General features: G+C 43.0%; 1 protein-coding gene across 4 annotated transcripts in view; it reads left to right on the top strand.

Annotated features, from left to right (window-relative positions):
- Positions 1–498: 498 nt before the first annotated feature.
- Positions 499–22,313, top strand: part of LOC132826608 (uncharacterized) — a 45,409-nt gene continuing 23,594 nt past the window's right edge. For all 4 annotated transcript variants that reach the window (XM_060842589.1, XM_060842581.1, XM_060842574.1 and 1 more), the window contains exons 1-5: positions 499–569; positions 6,935–7,327; positions 8,528–8,875; positions 11,221–11,319; positions 15,490–15,529. In XM_060842589.1, the coding sequence (XP_060698572.1) occupies positions 506–569; positions 6,935–7,327; positions 8,528–8,875; positions 11,221–11,319; positions 15,490–15,529 (944 nt within the window). In that variant the 5' untranslated portion in view covers positions 499–505. The remainder of the gene's footprint in view (positions 570–6,934; positions 7,328–8,527; positions 8,876–11,220; positions 11,320–15,489; positions 15,530–22,313) is intronic.

The following is a 22,313-nucleotide window of genomic DNA, read 5'->3' as shown; positions in this document are numbered from 1 at the left end:
TGAGAAAGGAAAGGTGTAAAGCAGAAAATACACCTGAGAATCAGAAATACTGTAGATCACAGTCTGGGAATATGGGGCAGGCCATTTAGTATTGAGATGAAGAAATACTTTTTTTTACATAGAAGGTGGTTAACGTGTGAAATTATTTACAGCAATATTTTCTTTCATTCTCTACTCTGTGTTGAAATGCCATGGTGCATTAATATAGGAATGTCGACACTGATACTGAAATAGAAAATGTTGCCTCCACTGAAAAATATCTAGTGAAGCTGATGCAGCATTTTCTGTCTTCTGCAGATGATGTGGTTGATGCCTCAGTTTTCTGATGGGTTTATAAATATCTCTGCTACTGCTAAAGAAGCATGGACTTCCCATTTACTCTTCTATTGATTGACATTGTTTAATATTTTGTGGGGGTTTTGAGAGGAAGAAACAGAAGTAGAAGTAACTTCTGTATATCAGTGTGAAAAGTTGAGAAACAACCAGTGAGAAAGGCGAACAACTGATGATGAGTTCTCTCTACGTTTGGCTTTCCACAGTCCTGCTGTCGGTCTCAGTGCAGGGTTCCAGTAAGTGCTTTCTGATACTAACTGTTCTCTAGTCTCATTTTGTTAACATGTAATTGCTGTTTTCTGGATCTACTAACTTATTTATGGTGTCCAAAGCCTCGTATTATCCAGCACAATGTGTCGTGGCCTTTACCACAGTTTCTAAACTGGAAGAAATGTTTCCCTTACTAAAGAATATCAAAGAAGGATACAATTAATTAACTAAAGCTCCAAAAGCAATATGAGATGAGCACCAAGTCAGACAGTAGAAGCAGAAACATAGAGAATAGGAATAGGAGGAGTTCAATCCGATCTTTCAGCCTGCTTTATTATTCAATATGATCATGGCTGATCCTCCAAATCAGTACTTTCTCCCCTTAACCTTTAGCTCAAAGAACTATATCTATCTGCTTCTTGAAAACATTCAGTGTTTTGGCCACAACCATTTCCTGTGGCAGAGAATTCCATAGGCTCCCCACTCTCTGGGTGAAGACATTTCTTCTCAGCCCAGTTATAAATTATCTACCCCGTATCCTTATACTGTGACCTAAAGTGATGAGAGCTGTCAGGCTGCGAGGGGAGAAAATCATGCTTCGGGCACAGCCATTGCAGAGAGACGCTAACTTGCTGAGCTAATTAAGTTTCTTGTTACTGTGGATGGACATGAAAATCTGCTTCATCAAAACTGAATTCTGCTGTCAGGCTGACCATTCAGATTTACTGACTGATGTGAAGTGCTGTTTTTACGAGACAAATACAAATTAAACAGCTACAGAAAATGTAAGTACAATAGAGACACACATACTTTAGTAAAGGAATGAAGGTAGAGGTTGGGGTTGATTTCCTTGAAGGCTGAGTGGTGTCATGGTTGATTTATTGTTGTCACATATATTAAGATACAGTGAAAAGTATTGTTTTGCATGCTATACAGGCAGATTGTAACCATCCAAAGTACAACAGGGAAGCAGAGCAAAGCAGAATGCATTCAAGAGTGTTACAGCTGCAGTGACGGTAGAGAGAGAGAGATTAGAATTAACATTTGAGAGCTCTGTTCAAAAGTCTGATAACAGTGGGGAAGGAGCTATTCTTGAATCTGATTGTATGTGTACTCAAATTTCAAATCTTCTGCCTGATGGAAGAGGGTGGAAGACAGTCTAACTAGAATGGAAGGGGTCTTTGATTGCGTCGGTTGTTTTCCTAAGACAGCAGGAAGTATAGACAGAGTGAATGGATGGAAGGCTGGTTTGCATGATGGATTGGACTATGTTAATGACTCTCTGTAGTTTCTTGCGGTCTTGGGAAGAGCGGTTGCCATGTCATGCCATGATACATCCAAATAGGGATGCTTTCTAAGGTGCATCTCTACAAATTGGTGCGAGTCCTTGTGGACATGCCAAACTTCCTTAGCTTTCTGAGGAAGTAGAGCTGTTGTCATCCCTTCTTGACCATCGTGTTGACATGGCTGAACCAGGACAGTTTATTGGTTATCATCACTGTCGGGAAGCGGATACTCAGCCATCTCTACCTCAACACCATTAATGCAGACAGGGGTGTGCCCTTCACTCTGCTCCTGAAGTAATGACCATGACCATCTCTTTCATTTTGTTGACATTGATGGAGAGAACTGCTGTCTCTACAACATGCTGTAAAGCATTCAATCTCTTTCTGTCTCATCATTGTTTAAGATCCAACCTACAACAATGGAGTCATCAGCAAACTTGTAAATGGATTGGGGTGGAATTGGCCACATACCCGTGAGTTTATAAGGAGTATGGGAGGGGGCTGAGTATGTAGCCTTGCAGGGCACCGGTGTTGAGCATTGTGATGGAGGACGTTTTTTTTCAGATTAGATTCCCCACAGTGTGGAAACAGGCCCTTTGGGCCAAAAAATCCACATCGACCCTCTGAAGAGTAACCCACCCAGTCTCTTTTCCCTCTGACTAATACACCTAACACTATGGGGAATTTAGCATGGCCAATTCACCCAACCTGCACATCGTTTGGTCTGTGGGAGGAAACCCAATTAGACGCAGAGAGAAGGTGCAAACTCCATGCAGTCACCTGAGGCTGGAATTGAACCCAGATCCCTAACACCGTGAGGCAGCAGTGCTAACCACTGCGCTACTGTGTCCCATTGTGTTGTTGCCTATTCTTACTGATTGTGGTCTATGGGTTAGGAATTCGAGAATTCAGTTATAGAAGAGGGTGCTGAGACCCAACTCTTGGAGTTTAGAGATGGGTTTGTTTGGTGTTGAAGGTGGACCTGTAGTCCATAAGTAGGAGCCTGACCTAGATGTACAAGCTATCCAGATGTTCCAGGGATGAGTGTAGGGCCAGGGAGATAGCATTGGCTGTGGACCTGTTGCTTTGGTAGGTGAATTGCAAAGGATCAAGGCAATTTGGTCGGCTGGAGTTGATGTGAGTCATGACTAACCTCTTGAAGTAATTCATAGCTATCGAGGTCAGAGCCACTGGGTGGTAGTCCTTGAGGCACGCTACATGATTTTCTATGGTACTGGGATCATGGTGATCTTCTTGTAGCAGGTGCAGACCTCAAATTGGAGTAAGGAGAAGTTAAAGCTCTCTGCAAATACTCCCACCAGCTGATCTGCCTAGGATCTGAGTGCACAGCCAGGCCAGTTGCTTTCCATGGGTTTGCTCACAAGAATTCTGATGTAATGTCTGCGGAGGTGACGGTAGGCACAGGTGCATCCAAGGCTGTTGGGGTGGCTGGCATCGTTTCACTGACCTTCTGTTCAAAGAATGTGGAATGCAATGAGCTTGTTGGGAAGGGGTGCACTGTTGTCTGTGATCCTGTTTGACCTCACCTTGTAGCCTATTTATTATATTGTGTAAGCCTTGCCACAAACTTTAGGAGACCTTGTGATTGTTCTGGGTCCCTCAATCTTAGTTTGGCATTGTCTCTTGGCATCTCTGATGATCTTACGAAGGATTTCCTGTATAGGTCAGGGTTGTCCGACTTGTATGCCTCATTCCTGGCCTTCAGTAGTGAGTGGACCTCTTGGTTCAGCCATGGTTTCCGGCTGTGGAACATTTGGAGTAATTTCTTTATTTCTAATGCCTTCTATATGCTTACTGATGAAGTCTGTAATGGCAGGGACATTCCTGTTTAGGGTAGCCACTGATCTCTTGAATATGGATCTCTCCACCAACTCTAAGCAGTCCCGTAGAAGCTCTTCCATTGCCCCAGAGCAGCACTGTACTGCTTTCTGTACTGGGTCCTCACACTTCCATTGCTGCTTGTAAGCTGAGAGGAAGAGCATCTTGTGATCCGATTTTCCAAAATGCAAATGGGGAACAGAGTAGTAGGCACCTTTGGTTGTGTAGCAACGATTAAAGACATTCAAACTCTGGTGGGGGAGTAGATATGTTGATGGTATCTTGGTAGCACATTCTTAAGGTTGAATCACTGGCTATGATGAACAAGGCCACGGGGTATTCTGTCATAAAGAGTGTTTGTAGCTTTGTATACTTTGTGAAGTGCACTCTCCACTTCTCCATGGCGTGGGATGTAGACTACTGTTAGGACAGCGGAGGCAGTAGGGATGACACTTTGCTGTAAGATATTCTAGGTCTGGGGGACAGTAATTCACAAGGGCCGCCACGCCTGTGCACCAGGAGGTGTTGATTAGGAGGCAGAGGCCACTGCAGCTTGCTTTGCCCAAGGATGCTGAGTGGTTCATTCAGTGAAAAACCCTCAGGTTGAAAGCCACATTCAAATGTAGCAGGAGTGAACCATGTCTACTATGTAAAACCGAGCACACAGCTATCTCTTCAGGTTCACCCATACTGTTCTCAGTGGTTTGGGCATTTGTCAGAGGTATCCTGGGGAGGGGGGATTCTTGAAATCTCAAAGCTTCAATTTCACCTGAAGTCCACGATGTCTTCCATGTTTCCTGGATAGGTGGCTGCTCCAAATCCCCATCCCGGGCGTTAGTGAGGGAAGACTGCAGCTCCGAGGGGGATACAAGACTGTGAAGGATAGAACTAGAGCAGATAGGAGGAACCTGTTTTCCTGGGAAGAGAGTTCAAACTCCAGGGGTTGTATATTCAAACTAAATGACAGAAAGATTAGAGGGAACATGAGGACAAATGCTGATATGCAGAGGGTGGGGGAATGTCTGGAGTTCACTGACTGAGTTGACAGTGGATGCTTTTAGATGAAAATGAGGACTACAGATGTTGGAGATGAGAGTTGAGAGTGTGGTGCTGGAAAACACAGCAGGTCAGGCAGCATTGAGGCAGAGACCCTGAGCTCTTTTCAAAAAAGTACCTGAATCTGCATGTTAAGTGCTTTAAACTGCAGAGCTGTTGCACGTATGCAGGAAGATGGGATTAGAAAGGGCATCGGTTGGCTGAAGATGGGCTGAATAGCCCCCTTTAATGCTGAATCATTTCAATGGGTCTACGGTTCTAGTCTTTTGACCGTCCCTTTGCACCTTGCTCATGAAAGTCATTGGTGAGAAGTTTAAGGTAAGATGTCTTGTTACCCACTTTCAAAACTTTCAGCTCCACAATTTTGGTGTCCGCCAGGACTGTGTAATTACAATCTATATATTATAAAGTAGGCTATTCTGTCTGTGAATATTGACACACAATCTTGCAAACTGGCTCTCAGACATTATATTGACTGCAGCCAGAAAGGTCAAAGAGTCATTGAGATGTACAGCATAGAAACAGACCCTTCGGTCCAACCCGTCCATGCCGACCAGATATCCCAACCCAATCTAGTCCCACTTGCCAGCATCCAGCCCATATCCCTCCAAACCCTTCCTATTCATATACCCATCCAAATGCCTCTTAAATGTTGCAAGTTAACCAGCCTCTACCACATCCTCTGGCAGCTCATTCCGTACACATACCACCCTCTGCGTGAAAAAGTTGCCCCTTAGGTCTCGTTTACATCTTTCCTCTCTCACCCTAAGCCTATGCCCTCTAGTTCTGGACTCCTCAACCCCAGGGAAAAGACTTTGCCTATTTATCCTATCCATGCCCCTCATAATTTTGTAAACCTCTATAAGGTCACCCCTCAGCCTCTGATGCTCCAGGGAAAACAGCCACAGCCTGTTCAGCCGCTTTTTGTAGCTCAGATCCTCCAACCCTGACAACATCCTTTTAAATCTTTTCTGAACCCTTTTAAGTTTCGCAACATCTTTCCGATAGGAAGGAGACCAGAATTGCACGCAATATTCCAACAGTGGCCTAACCAATGTCCTGTACAGCCGCAACATGACCTCCCAACCCCTGTACTCAATACTCTGACCAATAAAGGAAAGCGTACCAAACGCCTTCTTCACTATCCTATCTACCTGTGACTCCACTTTCAAGGAGCTATGAACTTGCACTCCAATCCCTAGGACCTTACCATGAAGTGTATAAGTCCTGCTAAGATTTGCTTTCCCAAAATGCAACACCTCACATTTTTCTGAATTAAACTCAATCTGCCGCTTCTCAGCCCATTGGCCCAGATCCTGTTGTAATCTGAGGTAACCCTCTTCGCTGTCCACTACACCTCCAATTTTGGTGTCATCTGCAAACTTACTAACTGTACCTCTTATGCTCACATCCAAATCATTGGATTTGGATCGGCTCAGGCTTAGAAGGCCAAAGGGTCTGTTCCTCTGCTGTAAATTTTCTTTGTTCTTTGTTGTAACCATCGTGCCACCTCCAAGAGGTGACATGAATAGGGAGAAGGTAAGGGTTAATGCGAAGGGTGTGAAGGGTAAGGGTTGGAGAGTCTTCAGCTTTTATTGTAATTGAAATGAAGTATCACAGCACTGGGCATCTGCACTACTGTGTTTGACGAGGTCAGGCTGAAATCAGAGTATTGACACCTCTCCCTTTTAAGGCACGGAAGGTGAGCCAGGAATGTTCCATGATTCCCACTACCTACCTGAAGGATGAAAATCCTGGCAATTGACTTTGTTTCTTTCTGGACTGATGCTGTCTGACCTGTTCAGTATTCCAGCATTTTCTAAACTTTTTACAAGCTTCCAGTATCCCCTGTATTTTTTCTCCTGCAAAAAGCATCATCTCCATTTAAAAAAAATAGGAGTTGGAGTTGACTATTCTTCCACTGTAATTCTATTTATGAGACTATCCCATGTCCTTTTATTCCCTTTGTCCCCAAAACATATTCAGTAATTGTGAATCCATGGCTCTCTGGGGGAGAAAATTCCAAAGATTCATATAATTATTGGAAATTTGTAGCACAGGAGGCCATTCAGCCCATTGTGTCAATGCAGGTTGAAGATGAGATATCCATTCCCGCATGCCTGTACTTGGCCAATACACTGTCTCACTATTTGCTGTCCGTGCTGGGTTAATACTGCATTAACACTCTCTCTCTCCCCCCCACCTTACAGATTTTTCCTCTAATGGTTGGTCAATGACAGTCGCGGATGGAGTGTGGGCTGAGGAAGGAGGCTCCGCTGTCTTACCCTGCAGCTTTACCCACCCTGACACTAATCTCACACTCACTGGCTCTGTCATATGGTACAATCGTAAATCAATGGCTTACAATGTCATTTTTAACTGCACATATCCTGGTCCAGACCATTCCCAGGGTGAGCTGTGTGAGAATGTGAGACAGCGGGACGGTGGGAATCGATTCAGATTTGCGGGGAACCTCAGCAACAACGATGTCTCATTAATGATGGAGGAACTGAGCCTGGAGGATACTGATCCCTATCAGTGTCGTGTGGTGCTCAATATTGATAGTTTTCAAACAATGTCTATGACACAGCTGGAAGTGGAAGGTGAGGACAATGTTCTGATGTGTCACTGCCCTGACAGCTCAATGGGGACAGGCTCCACCTGGTCTGGGAGCTCGCGGGTTGGCTCCTTCTCTTGGGCTCTTCCAGTTGGTCTGAAGCAGAAAGCAGTGAGAAGGAGAGAGAGGGAGCAGATTGAGATTTATAGACCCCTTCCACAACTGACTCTGAAACTTCCCACAGGATCTCTCACACTCACTCATTGGCGATGTTCAAACTGGTTTCAGTGTTCTGAGCTAGGGAACAGAGAAAACATACCGAGGGTCTAAGCTCCAGTGAGAGCACTGCTCTATCACCATTGGGTGAGGACAGAATAAATCTGAGCTCGCATTGGATCAGCATGCTTCTAAAGAATTAGGTTTTGAGGGGAGGGAATCGATGTCATTTACAGCTCCATTCCATTGGTTGAGCACATGAGTTCGACCTGTCCAGCTGCCATTGACTGAGAACATCATTTGCGTTACTAATTGAATCTATTGCCTCAGGATAAGATCAGGCAGTTAGATCCTGAAGAATGACAACTGATTTTATTAAAACATATTAGATTCTGTGATTGGGCTTGGTGGATGCTGAGAGGTCCCTCAATAACATGGAGAGGAGGAGGAACCTCTGTCAGTGTTGTTCACCTTTCAAGATGATAAACAGCCATGAAGCTGATCTTCCCCTCGCCAGAAAATCACAATTGATGTCAAAAACATTAATCTGGAATGCAAATTTGAATTAACCTGTGCTGATCGTGAATGCCACAGGTTAGAACTAGTGAAAGGTCACATTAGGAATGATATCAGGAGATTCTCCTTCATATAAAGTGGGGTCACACAGAGGAATGTGATCCCTGGACAGAGAGAGATCAGGAAGACTGTCAATTCCTTGAACTAATTTAAAAGCCATATCAGTATTTTGCAATGGAGGGAGAGATGTTGGGTTCTGAATGATGGGATTCGCTGAGTTCAATGAATTTCCTGGTCTGTAAGTATCATGTGACCAAGGATCTCAAAATGACAGGTGGGGAGACCATTGGATCACTTTGACTCTTGTCGAAGAATGTCTCAGATAGACCCATGAGAGACATGAGGGGAATGTTTAAATATTCATTTTATTGTGAAGTTGAAAGAAATGTAACAAATTGAATCGAGAACTTCTGCACACTGACCTCACCCATTCTGATGTTTGTCCTTTCCTCAGCTGCTCAGGGAAATGTCTCAGTGGTGAGTGGGACAGAGGGAGATTCAGTTACTTTACCCTGTATCTTCAGTCGCTGGGACTCCCACACCCTGACCACTGTTACCTGGATGAGGAAGGAGCCCTACCAACACATCGTTACATTTACAGCCCAATCACAGGGAACTTGGACAACTGGACACGGTGGAAATCGGTACGAGCTCATCGGGAACCCAGAGGAGGGAAACGCCTCGACCAGGATAAACCAGCTGAGAGTGAGGGACAATCACACTTACCTGTGTCTGGTGGAATACAGGTCAAAACCTGATTATCAGTATCTGATCCAGAAAGAGACTCGGCTCATGGTACATGGTAAGAAACTGTTCAGGCATTCTTCAACTTGTAGACAGTGAAAAGTGGGAGTGTGACAGATTCTGTGAATTTTTTACAATTTGCTTTTCTGGTGAACTGAAGTGTTAACCCTGTTTCTCTCCATGACCTTGGCTGGCCTGCTGAGTATTTGAAGCATTTGGATTTTTATTTCAAATTTCCAGCATCTGCAGTATTTTGCTTTTGTGTTTGAAGTTTGACTTTTTAAACATTTTAATGTCATTTGATGTGCTGATCCTTTTGGTGCATTCTGATGTCAGTATTGAAAGGCATTGACACACTCAGAACATTCAGTTCAATCTCCAAATGACCCAAAGTTATACTGACACTGAGATCATCTCTTCGAGCAGGAAGGTGCTACAGCCTAATGTGTCCCTCTTGGTTACAATGAATAGTTCCATCAGTGCAAGTACATTCCCCCAGTGCCCACCTGACTGTATGAAGCATCAGAGCCACGTGGGACCTATCCTAGCCCTGCATTCACATGTGGATTATCAGCAGAGTGCAGGAAACGTGAGGAGGGGGTACTGTTGGCTGTTCTTACTCAAAACTGGAGCAGGAGCCACTTGCTACTCTTCCTGTTTTCCCAGCTGAGACCAGGTGAGTCAATACCAGATCCACTAGCTACTCTGTGAGTTGATTTAAAATATCCATCTCACCTTATACTTTGTGACATAGAATTAAGCAGCTGCTTCTTTCAGGCACTGTCCTGATCTGCAATGTACTGTCTGGAAGTGCAGTGGAGAGAGATTCAATAGGAACTTTCAGGAGATAGTTGGTTAAATATTTGGAGGGAAGCAAATTAAAGGTTTGTGAGAAGTGAAGAGGAAGACTGATGAACTGGACTGCTCCAGTTAAGAATGACCACCTTTTCTGCTGCAGGGTTGTATAATTCCACATGATAGTTCCACAGACCCACTACCTCAGAGAACGTTCATCTCCTCAAAGCAAAAAGGAAGCTGGGCTGAGGGGAGAGGGCAGAGCCATAGGTGCAGTACCTCAGGGCTGGCTTTGTGAACCGGCTTCTCTGGACTTGAAACATCTCCTCACAAGCAGTTCACAAGGCTGGAAAAGATGCACCACAGAGATTTAAAGACAAAGTTGATAGGTTCGATCGGAAGATGTGGCGAAGATGCTTCCACACGTGTGGAGACAATAACGAAGGCCATAGGAAAGTTACAGATAAAACATTATTATCTGATCACTGGATGAAATGTGGACTTTCCTAACACATTAAATAGTTTAAATAGGATAGATATGTTGAAGGGTAAACAAGAGAACTACACATGGTCGACGGAATAGAAAGACAGACATAGGACTGAATGAGTTAGAATGGGAAGAAGCTTGTGTGGAACATAGACACTTGTATGGGCCATGTGGCTTTTTTGGGAATCCAACCTAATTCTCTGTTGTCCTGCCCCACATTCTACTGCATGAAGGCAGGACATAATAGTACTCTGAGAATCAGGGCTTTGAGAGAGTAGGAGGTACCTCAGGGACGAACAACCAAGGCCTGGGGTATTGGGGTCCCACTCTCTTCAGGGTGGGGAGTGGACTGTGAACTTGGGTCGGGGACAGCACCTGGGCCATAATTTCTGCCTTGTCCATATTTGCAACTGTATCCACTAGATATTCTTGATAATCCTCTCCACACACATGTCCAGTATCATATATCAAAGACAGGGTTTTCAAAGATATAGTATCCCTCATATCCTCAGGACATCACAAAGAGCTTCGTTGTCAAATAAAAAACTCTGGAAGTGTAATATTTTTTATTATGTGGGGAAACACACCAGTCAGTTTCAGTTGATTGAGAGATGAAACCTGTGCAGAACCAATAGTCCTCTGAACTGTTTTTGTTACAGATGCCTGTTTATTCCAATGCACAGCATGTGCTGTGTAGTCACTCGCACACATGGTAAGTTCAAGGGAACAATGAGTAATTGGCACCTGGAAGATTTCTGCGTGATCACATGCTTGAGTAAGCTAGCGGAAATCCTGGCAGGCCACCAGTAGAATTCCCTACCCTCATTTGGAAAATGTGAAAAATTTTGGCATCTTTGGCATCGTCTTGATCATGTAAACTGTGGCGAGGGTTAAGAACTCATCCAAAACATCACATTTCTGACAGCGTGACACTACCTACCATTACTTCACTGACTATTCAGGCTTGGTTATATGCTTACGTTAAGAGTAGTGCTTGAACCTATAGGTTTCTGACAGGGACAGGAGCACCGCCATCTGGGACAATCTGGAGAATGATTGAAAGATAAACGTATCCAGGTTTGAGATATTATTAACCAACATTGTTCTTTCTATTTTGACAGTGAGGAGGACTGTGTCCACTGCCATGCTGGTCATTTCCCTGGTCAGCCTCCTGCTCATCCTCATCATGATCATATTTGTTATCTTCAGGAAGAAAGAAGGTGGGTTCAGTAGAGAGTAAGGTTTAATAAAGCAGTATAATTCTGTATTGAAATAACAGCAAATGATGACCCTGGATTAATCTTGCCTCTCTGATTCACTCTTCTACTCATTTTCTGAAGGCACTGACTTTGTCTTTGATGGGGTTGGTGGATGGGGGAATGATAACCTTTTTTAATAAATATCAGCTACTCTCTGGTACCTGACTCTCACATGAGCTTTCATGATGTTAGAAAGCTTTAAAACTTCCAGTGATTCAAAGGAGGTCCATTCAAATTAATTCCATAAATCTCTAATGTACCAATCCCCTTTCCACACATCCACACTGTATGGAATCTCAATAGAACAGAATGGAAGCTGCAAGCAAACATGAGAAAATCAGTTCTCTCGATTTAAAATTTCTGAAATTCTCACTGTGAGTTTCATGGTCTCACCCTCCCTATCTCTGTCATATTTTTATGCTCTTGAGCCAATCAAAATGACATTGTCCAATTTGGGCCTCTCCTACACTGCTTCCCTTTGTCCCACCACTGATTACTATATTTCCTACTCTCAAGACTAAACTCTTTCACCTAATTTTTAATCACCTGTCTTAACATCTACTTAGTAGTTTGAGCTCATTTTTTTTTCTGAATGTGCCCCTGTGAAGTCCCTTTGTTTTAGGTACTATACAATCACTAGTTGTAATTTTTAGGTTTATCATGTTTCCAAAACTGAGACAGTTTTAAAATTGTTTTCATTCATTCATGGGACTCAGCTGTCACTGGTTGGGCCAGCATTCATTGCCCATCCTTAGTTCCCCTTGGAGATGGTGCGACTGAGCATAGGTGATGGAGTGAATGGATGATTATTTGTGGATGTGGTGCCAATCAAGTGAGCCCACTTTGTCCTGGATTGTGTCAAGCTTCTTGAGAGTTGGAACTGCACCCATCTAGGCAAGTGGGAATATTCCATCACAGTCCTGACTTATGCCTTGCAGATTGTTGACAAGTTTTAGGGAGTTAGGAGGCAAATTACTCACACTGGATTCCTAGTCTCTGACTTGCTCTTGTAGCCACTGTATTTTTATGGCTAGTCCAGTTTGAGTTTCTAGTTCAATGATACCTCTTGGGATGTTGATGGTGGATAATTTGGTGATTGGAGCAGATTGAATGTTGGAAATAGTCATTGCCTGGCAGTTGTATGGCAAGAATATTACTTGCTACGTTTTGGCCCAAATCTGCATACTGTCCAGGTCTTTCAGCATTTGGACATGAACTATTTCAGGATCTGAGGAGTCATAAATGGTGCTGACCATTTGCAACCATCAGTGAACATCCTCAATTCTGACCTTATGATGGAGGAAAGGTCAATGATGAAACTGCTGAAGATGGTTGGGCCTAGGACTCTTCCCAGAGGAACTCTTACAAAGATGTCCTGGAGCTGAGGTGACTGGCCTCCAACAACCAAAACTGTCTTCCTTTGTGCCAGGTATGACTGTAACCATTGGAGATTTTTCCCCAGGATTCCCATTGATTCCAGTTTTGCTAGGTGTCTTGATGCCACTTTTGGTCAAATGCATTCTTGAAATCAAGGACCGTCACTCTCTTCTCATCTCTGGAATTCAGCTCTTTTGTCTATGTTTGAACCATATTTGTAATGACGTCAGCAACTAGGTGGACCTGGATGAACCCAAAACTGTGCATTGCTGAACAGGTTATTGCTGACTGGATACTGCTTTTTGGCACTGTCAACAACACCTTCCACCACTTTCCTAATAATCAGACGTCAACTGTTGCTGCTTCGCCCTAGTCTCACCAGACTATAGGGGCTACTCTCATTTGTGAGAAGCAACTGGTGGTGATTTAACTTGAGGGCTATCAAACCTCAAGCAAGGGAGGAGGTTGAGGAGGAGAGTCCTTCATGGTAACCTCAAACCGGTGATGGGAATTGAACCCACGCTGTTGGCATCAGAATGCTCTGTGAACCAACCATCCAGCCAACTGAACTAAACTAATTACCGGCTATCAACTAATGAGGTAGTAAATGACCAGGTTGGATTTGTCCTGCTTTTTGTGTACAGAGCGTATCTGGGAAATTTTTCGCATTGTCATATAAATGCCAATAGTGTAGCTGTACTGGAACAGCTTCACTGTGGATACAGCAAATTCTGCAGCACAAGTCCTCAGTATTATTGCCTGCATGCTGTTGGGGCCCACAACATTGGCAGTGTCCAGTGCCTCTAAACATTTCTTGATATCACGTGGAGTGAATCAAATTGCCTGAAGACTGACATCTATGATGCTGGGGATCTCTAGAGGAGGCCGAGATAAAGTATCCACTCAGAACTTGTGACTGTACAGTAGCACCCAGGACCCAAGGGGATTATGTTCCAGGACGTACTGCAGAAGCCGGAAACCGTGGATAGGAGTGAACCCATTGATTTAAAGATGAAATGTACCTTCTTGGCAACTCCTGGTCCCTGGTTCTGAAACATTCCCTTTAATATGTTCCAGCCATGGTAAACTGCGGGTAAGTGAAACCGTGGAAAACAATTCCGCTGATACAGGGATCGCTCTGTATATGGCTACAAATGCTTCAGCCTTTTTTTTGCATTGATGTGTTGGCCTCTTCTATCATTGAGGATGGGGATATATATTTGTGAACTTCCTCCAATGAGCTGTTTAATTTTCCATCATCATCCACAGCTGAATGTGCCATGAGTGAAGAGTTTATATGTGACCTGTTGATTGTAGATCCTTTAGATCCATCTATTACTTGCTGTTTATGCTGTTTGTCATCCATGTACTTATCAGCACCTTATTTTTCGGTATGTCTGGTGCTGTTCCTGGCATAGCCTTCTGCACTCTTCTTTACATCAGGATTAATCCCCTGGATTGATGGTAATGGCTATGAGTTTGCAGATTGTGTTGCTTCATGATTCTGCAGATGTTGGTGGCCTACAGTGCCCCCATATATGCTCAGTCTTGAGTTGATCGATCTGTTTGAAATGTATGATGTAGATTATCCTGAATGTGAACATGGGACTTTGTCTGTATGGTGATTGTGTGGTGATTGCACCTTTTAATGCTGTCATGGACATATGTATTTGTGGCAGGCAATTTAGTGAAAATGAGTTCAAGTATGTCCTTCCCTCTCATTGTTCCTTCACCACCTGCAGCAGACCCAACCCTAGCAGCTGTGTCCTTTCGGATTTGACCAGCACAATCAGTAATGATGCTGCTGAGCCAATCAAGCAGATGGACTTTGAAGTTCCCCACCCAGAATACATTCTGCATCCCTGCCACTCACTGATAATCAGCTGATAGAGGATGCTGTGTGGTAATAATGAAAAAGTTTCCTTACAGTATTTGAACTGAAGTCTTGAGGCTTCATATTGTTTGGAATCAATGTTGAGGACTCCCAGGGCAGATGCATCCTGTCTGTATGCCTCTGTGCCACCACCTCTGACCTGTCCTAAGCTCCTTTTCCTCACACAACTTCATCAGTTTGCTTGTTTTCTCTCAGGATATGTTTATCCTTTCTGTATAGGCTTCTTCAGATCCTTCTGCTTTTCTTATTTTCTGTTACATTACAGGTCTAATTATTATCAGATCCAAAATAACCAGAAAAATGCCTGTGCTTTCTTTGCCATCACTATTGGACAGGTCTTTAATACACGCTTTTTCTCTTTACTTCCTCAGCTTCTGGAATGCATTATTGAGGGGAAATGAGGTGGGGGAGGGGTGGGGGGAGATGCGGTGAAATGGAAAAGAGAAAAGACGGGGAAACTGACAGAACAATGCTTCTGGCAGTTTTTCTTTGTTACAGTTTAAATTGGATTCCTGTTTTTGCTTATCTAACTTGGTCAATAATTGATTTTAGATTTGGCTATTTAGATCCTCTTGATTAAAAGGTAGACACAATGTGGAGAAGCCAGGGATGGGGTGAACTACCTAATGAAGGAGCAGTGTTTCAAAAGCTAGTTTTTCCAAATAAACCTGTTGGACTATAACTTGGTGTGTGATTTTTAATTTTGATTAAAAGGGTTTAGTATCATATAAACCTTGGTGATATTTGGATGTAGGTAGTTTATATTAATAAAGGTGATGGTTGATATCATCGATGATGGCAGTTTAGCGCATTTGGCCGAAAATTAACTAAATATTTACTAATCATTTTTATCTCTTCAGTATGTTCGCTGCTAATTGAGTACACCAGATCTTCAAAAAGGTAGGAAAATTGGCGATTGATACACGTGGTGGTAAAAATGCTGTGGTTCAGGGTTGAATCAAACATCTCTTGCTCACAGAGTGCAGCCTGTTGTTGATGATCTGCTAACGTGGTTTGACTGAGAAATAAATGATAGGATAACCATTTCTGTGCAAAACTTGACTTGTGATCTCCCTTCCCCAAATTAACAGGCAATTCACCCTCATGTAACATTGAAATCATTGATCATTTTTGTTATCTTTTGGACACTTCGAGTTGCAATGAATTCTTTACGGAGGGAAAGATTGAAATGTTTTCATTTGCAGTGCTGAGTATAAAATGGAAATATTTGTATTTGTGAATCCTATTTTCTCCCTTGCTCTCCAAGCAGCTGAATTTCCATTGGGTGGGAATGTGATTTCCTGATCATCCCCCACTTTCCAAGATTTCCATGCCCTGTAACATCCTCCAAAGTTACAGCAAATGGGAAGCCCCTGCAGGAACTTTCCCCTCACCTCCAACACCCTCCCTCCCTGCCCTGTGACTAGAGTCATAGAGATGTACAGCATGGAAACAGATCCTTCGGTCCAACCCATCCATGCCAACCTGATATCCCAACCCAATCTAGTCCCACCTGCCAGCACCCGGCCCATATCTCTCCAAACCCTTCCTATTCATGTACCCATCCAGATGCCTTTTAAATGTTGTAATTGTACTAGCCTCCACCACTACTTCTGACAGCTCATTCCATACACATACCATCCTCTCCGTGAAAAAGTTGCCCCTTAGGTCTCTTTTATATCTTACCCCTCTCACTCTAAACCTATGCCCTCTAGTTCTGGACTCGCTGACCCCAGGGAAAAGATTTTGCCTATTTACTCTATCCATGCTCCTCATTATTTTATAAGCCTCTATAAAGTTTATAAACCTCAGCCTCTGGCGCTCCAGGGAAAATAGCCCTAGCCTGTTCAACTTCTCCCTATAGCTCAAATCTTCCAACCCTGGCAACAATCTTTTCTGAACCCTTTCAAGTTTCACAACATCCTTCCAATAAGAAGGACACCAGAGTTGAATGCCATATTCAAAAAGTGGCCTAACCAATGTCCTGTACAGCTGCAACATAACCTCCCAACTCCTGTACAAAATTCTCTGACCAATAAAGGAAAGCATACCAAACACCTTTTTCACTATCCTATCTACCTGCAGCTTCACTTTCATCAAACTATGAACCTGCACTCCAAGGTCTCTTTGTTCAGCAACACTCCTCTGGACTTTACCATGAAGTGTACAAGCCCTGCTAAGATTTGTTTTCCCAAAATACAGCACCTCACATTTATCTAAATGAAACTCCATCTGCCACTTCTCGGTACATTGGCCCATCTGATCAAGATCCTGTTGTAATCTGAGGTAACCTTCTTTGCTGTCCACTACATCTCCAATTTTGGTGTCATCTGCAAACTTATTAACTTTCCCTCATATCCAAATCATTTATATAAATGACAAAAAGCAGTGGACCCACCACCTTGTTGCTCAAAGCTGACCCAGACCTACCTGGAATGATCTGTCACTGTGATTCCTGACTGTGTCTGCACAGCCCTCCCTGTGTTACAGCTGCTGACCACACCTTGGGTTCCATGGGTGCCAGCCATGTTCTGATGCCAAGGCAAAACTATTTCTCATGATAATTTATTCAAGGGTGACATTTCTAATTGTGTCCAAATCAAGCATCTTTGGTATTTTTGTGGTTCAATGGATTACCTATGTTTATCACCCTTTGGAATCTGTTATCTGTATCATCTGAAAAGGTGTGTAAATTGAATGCACCTTCCTATGACATGGGATTATGCCTTAACTTCCTCTGACTATTTCTCTTGATATTTTGTGTTATTACTGAAAGAGCTGTTTGTTTTAAGTGTGAATATACTAACAAGTCAAGGACAAGGAAGACCAAATACTACAAACAGCAGAAGCAAGCTAGAGTCTGCGTGTATAGTTGTCTGTAACTGCAAATTATAGTCTGCATTGTTAGAAAGTCTCATTCAGGTTCATTTAAGTAAACTGACTCCATGTTATGTCTGCGTCACTTACAACATAACACAAGAAATACAACAAGGTGATCAGCACCATGGGGAATTTCTTTAAAATATAAAATGAAAATTGGAAACTTCTGAAAAGGGTCTCAGAGAAGACTTGAAGCAGTGCAGAAGTTATATCTATGGCAGGACTCCAGAGAAAAAGTTATAGCAAGTGTGAATACTTGATTTGTAATAAAAAATAAATCAAGCTATATTTGAAAATAACACTGGGAAGAATTCAAAAACAAAGTAACTACAGCAGCTGCACTCGTACATCTGCGGACAGAGTAATCTTAAGAAGTAATTCTACTCTAATTCCCTGGATAGTGATAGCATTTGCAAAACATGGAACATCAAAAAGATGAGTATTAAATTCCCCACCATGAGTTGGAAAGCTGCAGATGTCTTGGCCAAATTTAGGTTCTTTAATCAAAATATGAATCATGCTTTTCTTAATTTAAAGGTTGCAGAATCACATAAGTTATCCAAGGGGTTGAAAGATTGTCAGGGATAGGTGGGAACATGGATTTGAGGTTGCAGTCAGATCAACAGAGCATGGCCAGTTCTGAATTCATATGTTCATATATGCAAGCATGGAAATAAGCGTAGTCAGTTGGAAGTGAAGTGTTTCATCAGGATCAACAATTCAGTGATTTCTCAAGAAAATCAGAGAGATCCTGCTAAGCAATGGGAAATGGCAGAAAAAAAATCATCATTCTTCAACAGTAAACTTTGGAATTTACCATCGAGAGGCAATGTCCTCCAGATAATAGTGAGAACAGTCAGTAGGTTAGTTTGTTAGGAAATGCTGAGTTAAGGGAAAAACCTGTGATTCAGAGGCTGAGCCATCTATGTAGATAATGGAGCTGGTATCGCTTCAAAGTCCATCTAAGGTTTTGAAAAAGACCTCTCTGAAAAAGACAAAATGTCACAACTTTGATACATTGCTTAAAGATGACTGAAGATTAAACTATTGTAGCTGAACAACACCATCTGCAAATATTAGGTGTGAATACTGTTATTTGTGCAATAGCCAACATACAGAAAACATGCAAGCTCTGTGAGAGGCATGGCCTATTGTACTCGGTGCTAAATGGTCCTGTAAATCATGTAGTGCAAAAAGATACTGGTCTTGTCTAAACGAGAAACCTGGTCCCAAAGATTTGACCACGTGACAGCAGAATTAGAATTCGGTTCATTATCACGTGCACATGGGTACAGGGTACAGTGAAAAGTGTAAACCGTTGCCATTCCTGGCACTACATCAGGTACCAGGGTACCCAGTTACAAAATAAAACAAAATTCAACATTACAGTTCTTCTATAGTTAAGGGCCTATTGTTCTGCGTTGGCCTTCCCCATTGAGGGCTCACTCTTCGCCCGCACTGGTTCTGCACTCCCACCACGGCACATGCTACCCCATGCTGTGCTGAGTCTCTCACCGCTGACCACCATCTGGGCTCGCAATCCACTTCATCGCTGAAAGAAAGCAATTTGAAGAGCAAAAAGGGGGCATAAGGAAGGACCTGTGATAAGGATTGATACATTAAAGGAAAGAGGTTCACCAGGGAAGGTGTAGGGACCAGCCTGTGAGGCTGCAGAACATTGGCAGGGTATTGAGTGAATGCTTCTCTTCATTCTGGAAAAGGAAAACATAAGGATAGAATTCAGGAAGAAGGACTGTGAGGAACTTGCACAGTTTGACATGGGAAGCAGGGAGTTTTGCAGGCTCTGTCAGGCTTAAAACCAGACAAGTCCCTTGGCCCAGATGAATTGCATCCCAAGCTGCTGTGGGAGATGAGACAGGCAATTGCAGGGATCTGACACAAATATTTAATTCCTCCCTGGCTATAGTGAAAATGTCAGAGTTGGAGGGCAGCTAATGTGGTTCCACATTTTGAGAAGGGTGGTAGAGATGAACCAGGAAATTACAGACCAATGAGTATCACATGGTAGGGAAACTATTGAAGAAAATTCTGAAGGAGCGAGTTAATACCGCTTTGAAAAGCACGGGTTAATTAGGGAGAGTTAGTATTGCTTGTCAGAGGGAGGTCATGCCTAACAAATTTGTTAGAATTTTTTGAAAATGTGATAAAGTGTGTGGGTGAGGGAAGTTCAGTTGATGCCGTTTATATGGATTTTAGCAGGTTGGCGAAGCAGGCATTTAATGTGCTAGCCTTTATCAGTTGAAAATCACACAACACCAGGTTATAGTCCAACAGGTTTAATTGGAAGCACTAGCTTTTGGAGTGCCGCTCATTCATGAGGTGGTTGTGGAGGACACAATTGTAAGGCACAGAATTTATAGCAAAAGTTTGCAGCCTGATGTAACTGAAGTTCTACATTGAATAATACCTTAATTGTTTGTTGAGGCTTTCATCTGTTAGAATACTATGATAGTTTCACTTCTTTCATGTGTAAATCACAAAATCTTTTTTTTTAGAAAGTTGCATTCTCCGATTAACTGTAACAATGGGTGTAAGCTAGACTATGTGTTGAAGGTGTTAGCTCCATGGGTTCTCTGTCTTTGCCATAATGTTTAGACTGATTATAAACTAAAAAGTAAGATAACCGATTTTTACATTAATTCATGCAGTTTTTGAGCAAAGTACAATATAACTCTGCAAGTCCAAATTCACTCCACAAACGTGTGTGTGTGTGTGTGTGTGTGTGTGTGTGTGTGTGTGTGTGTGTGTGTGTGTGTGTGTGTGTCTGGGTTGGGAGTTGTGAGTGTCTTTGAGAGAGAGTGTATATGTGAGTGTAGAGTGGTCTAAGTCTCTGAGAAGATGCATGTGTAAGGGTGTGTGTGTGTGTCTGTGTACATGTGTGTCTGTGTGTGTGTAGGAGTATCTGTGTGTGTGTATAGTGCAATGGTGGTCACCTGTAATGTGACATGAACGCAAGGTCCTGGTTGAGGCCCTCCCTATGGGTACGGAACTTAGCTATTGGCTTCAGCTCGGCCACCTTTTCTCTGCTACCTGTCCCGAAGTCCGCCTTGGAGGATGGTTACCCGAAGGTCCGAGGCTGAATGTCCTGGACCACTGAAGCGTTCCCCAACTGGGAGGGGAACACCTCCTGTCTGTTGATTGTTGTGCGGTGCCCATTCATCCGTTGCGGTAGCCTTTGCTCGGTTTCCCAAATGTACCATGTTTCAGGGCATCCTTGCGATTTTGTGATTTACACATGAAAGAAGTGAAACTATCATAGTATTCTAACAGATGAAAGCTTCAACAAACAATTAAGGTATTATTCAATGTATAATTTCAGTTACATCACACTGTAAATCTTTTGCTGTAAATTCTGTCTGACAATTGTGCTCTCCACAACCACCTGATGAAGGAGCGGCGCTCCGAAAGCTAGTGCTTCCAATTACACCTGTTGGACTATAATCTGGTGTTGTGTGATTTTTAACTTTGTGCACCCCAGTCCAACACCGGCATCTCCAAATCATGACTACTTTATCAGTTGAGGCATTGTGTATAGGAGTTGGGATGTTATGTTATAGTTGTATAAGTCATTGGTGAGGCCACAGTTGGAGAATTGTGTCCAGGTTTGGTCACCCTGTTTTAGGAAAGACATAGTTAAACTGGAAAGAGTGCAGAGAAGGTTTATGAGGATGTTGCCAGGACTAGTAGGCCTGAGTTATAGGGAGAGGTTGGCCAAGGTAGGACTTTATTCCTTGGAACACAGGAGAATGAGGGGTGACCCGATTGAAGTGTATCAAATCATGAGGGGCATGGATAGGATGAATGCATATAGTCTTTTTTTCCTGGGTTAGGTGGTAATTATTCATGGATCCCTGAAGTTGGCAGAGCACATGGATAGGACAGTGAGGGAGGCATATGGAACACTTACGTTCACCAGCTGGAGCATAAAGTATAAGAGCAAAGAGAATCTTGGAGTTGCACAGAGTGTTGATCAGCTACAATTGGAGTATTGTGTGCAATTCTAGTTGCCTGACCACAGGACGGATGTGACAACACTGTAGAGCATACAGAGGAGGTTCACCAGGATGTTGCCTGGGATGGAGAAACTGAGCTATAAGGGGATACTAGACAGGCTTCGATTGTTTTCTTCAGGGAAGACATGATTAAGGTGTATAAGATTATGAAGGACGTGGACAGGGTGAATGGAGAGCAGCTGTTCCCCTTGGTTGAGGTGTCGATTACAAAAAGGCATAGTTTTGGCATAATGCCAGGAGATTCAGAGGAGATTTGGGGAAAAAAACTTTTTTTCCCATCAGCAGATGCTGGGAATCTGGAATGCAGTGCCTGGAAAGGTAGTAGAGAGCCTTTAAAATATATTTGGATGAGCACTTCAAATATCATCATGTTGAAGGATATGGCATAGTGCAGGAAATTGGGATGAGTGCGCCTTTAGTGGTAGTTATATTGGTGCAGACTTGTTGGGCTGGAGGGCCTTTTCTGCACTGTATGAATCTATCATCATCATCACCATCAGGGCTCACCAGCAGCTTCGCCAATGAGTGACATCCACTGCTAGCAGCAACAGGGAGTACACCAGAGAAATGCATTAAAGTCAGCATGTTATTGAGGTTAGTAGTAAGACTGACCAGAGTGAATATTCCATATTCAAGAATCTTCAAGAAGATGGGAAGCAGGCCTTACACATCATAAGTATGACGCATTATGTGAAGGAAATCAACATTTAAAGTGTATGAACAAATAGACACCCTCCACTCAAAAATAAATTGGGCAGCAAATGCTCAAG

The sequence above is a fragment of the Hemiscyllium ocellatum genome, chromosome 2 (genome assembly GCF_020745735.1).
Source record: "Hemiscyllium ocellatum isolate sHemOce1 chromosome 2, sHemOce1.pat.X.cur, whole genome shotgun sequence".
NCBI lineage: Eukaryota > Metazoa > Chordata > Chondrichthyes > Orectolobiformes > Hemiscylliidae > Hemiscyllium > Hemiscyllium ocellatum.
The sequence above is the reverse complement of the archived record's forward strand: the minus strand, read 5'-3'. Positions and strand labels throughout refer to the sequence as shown.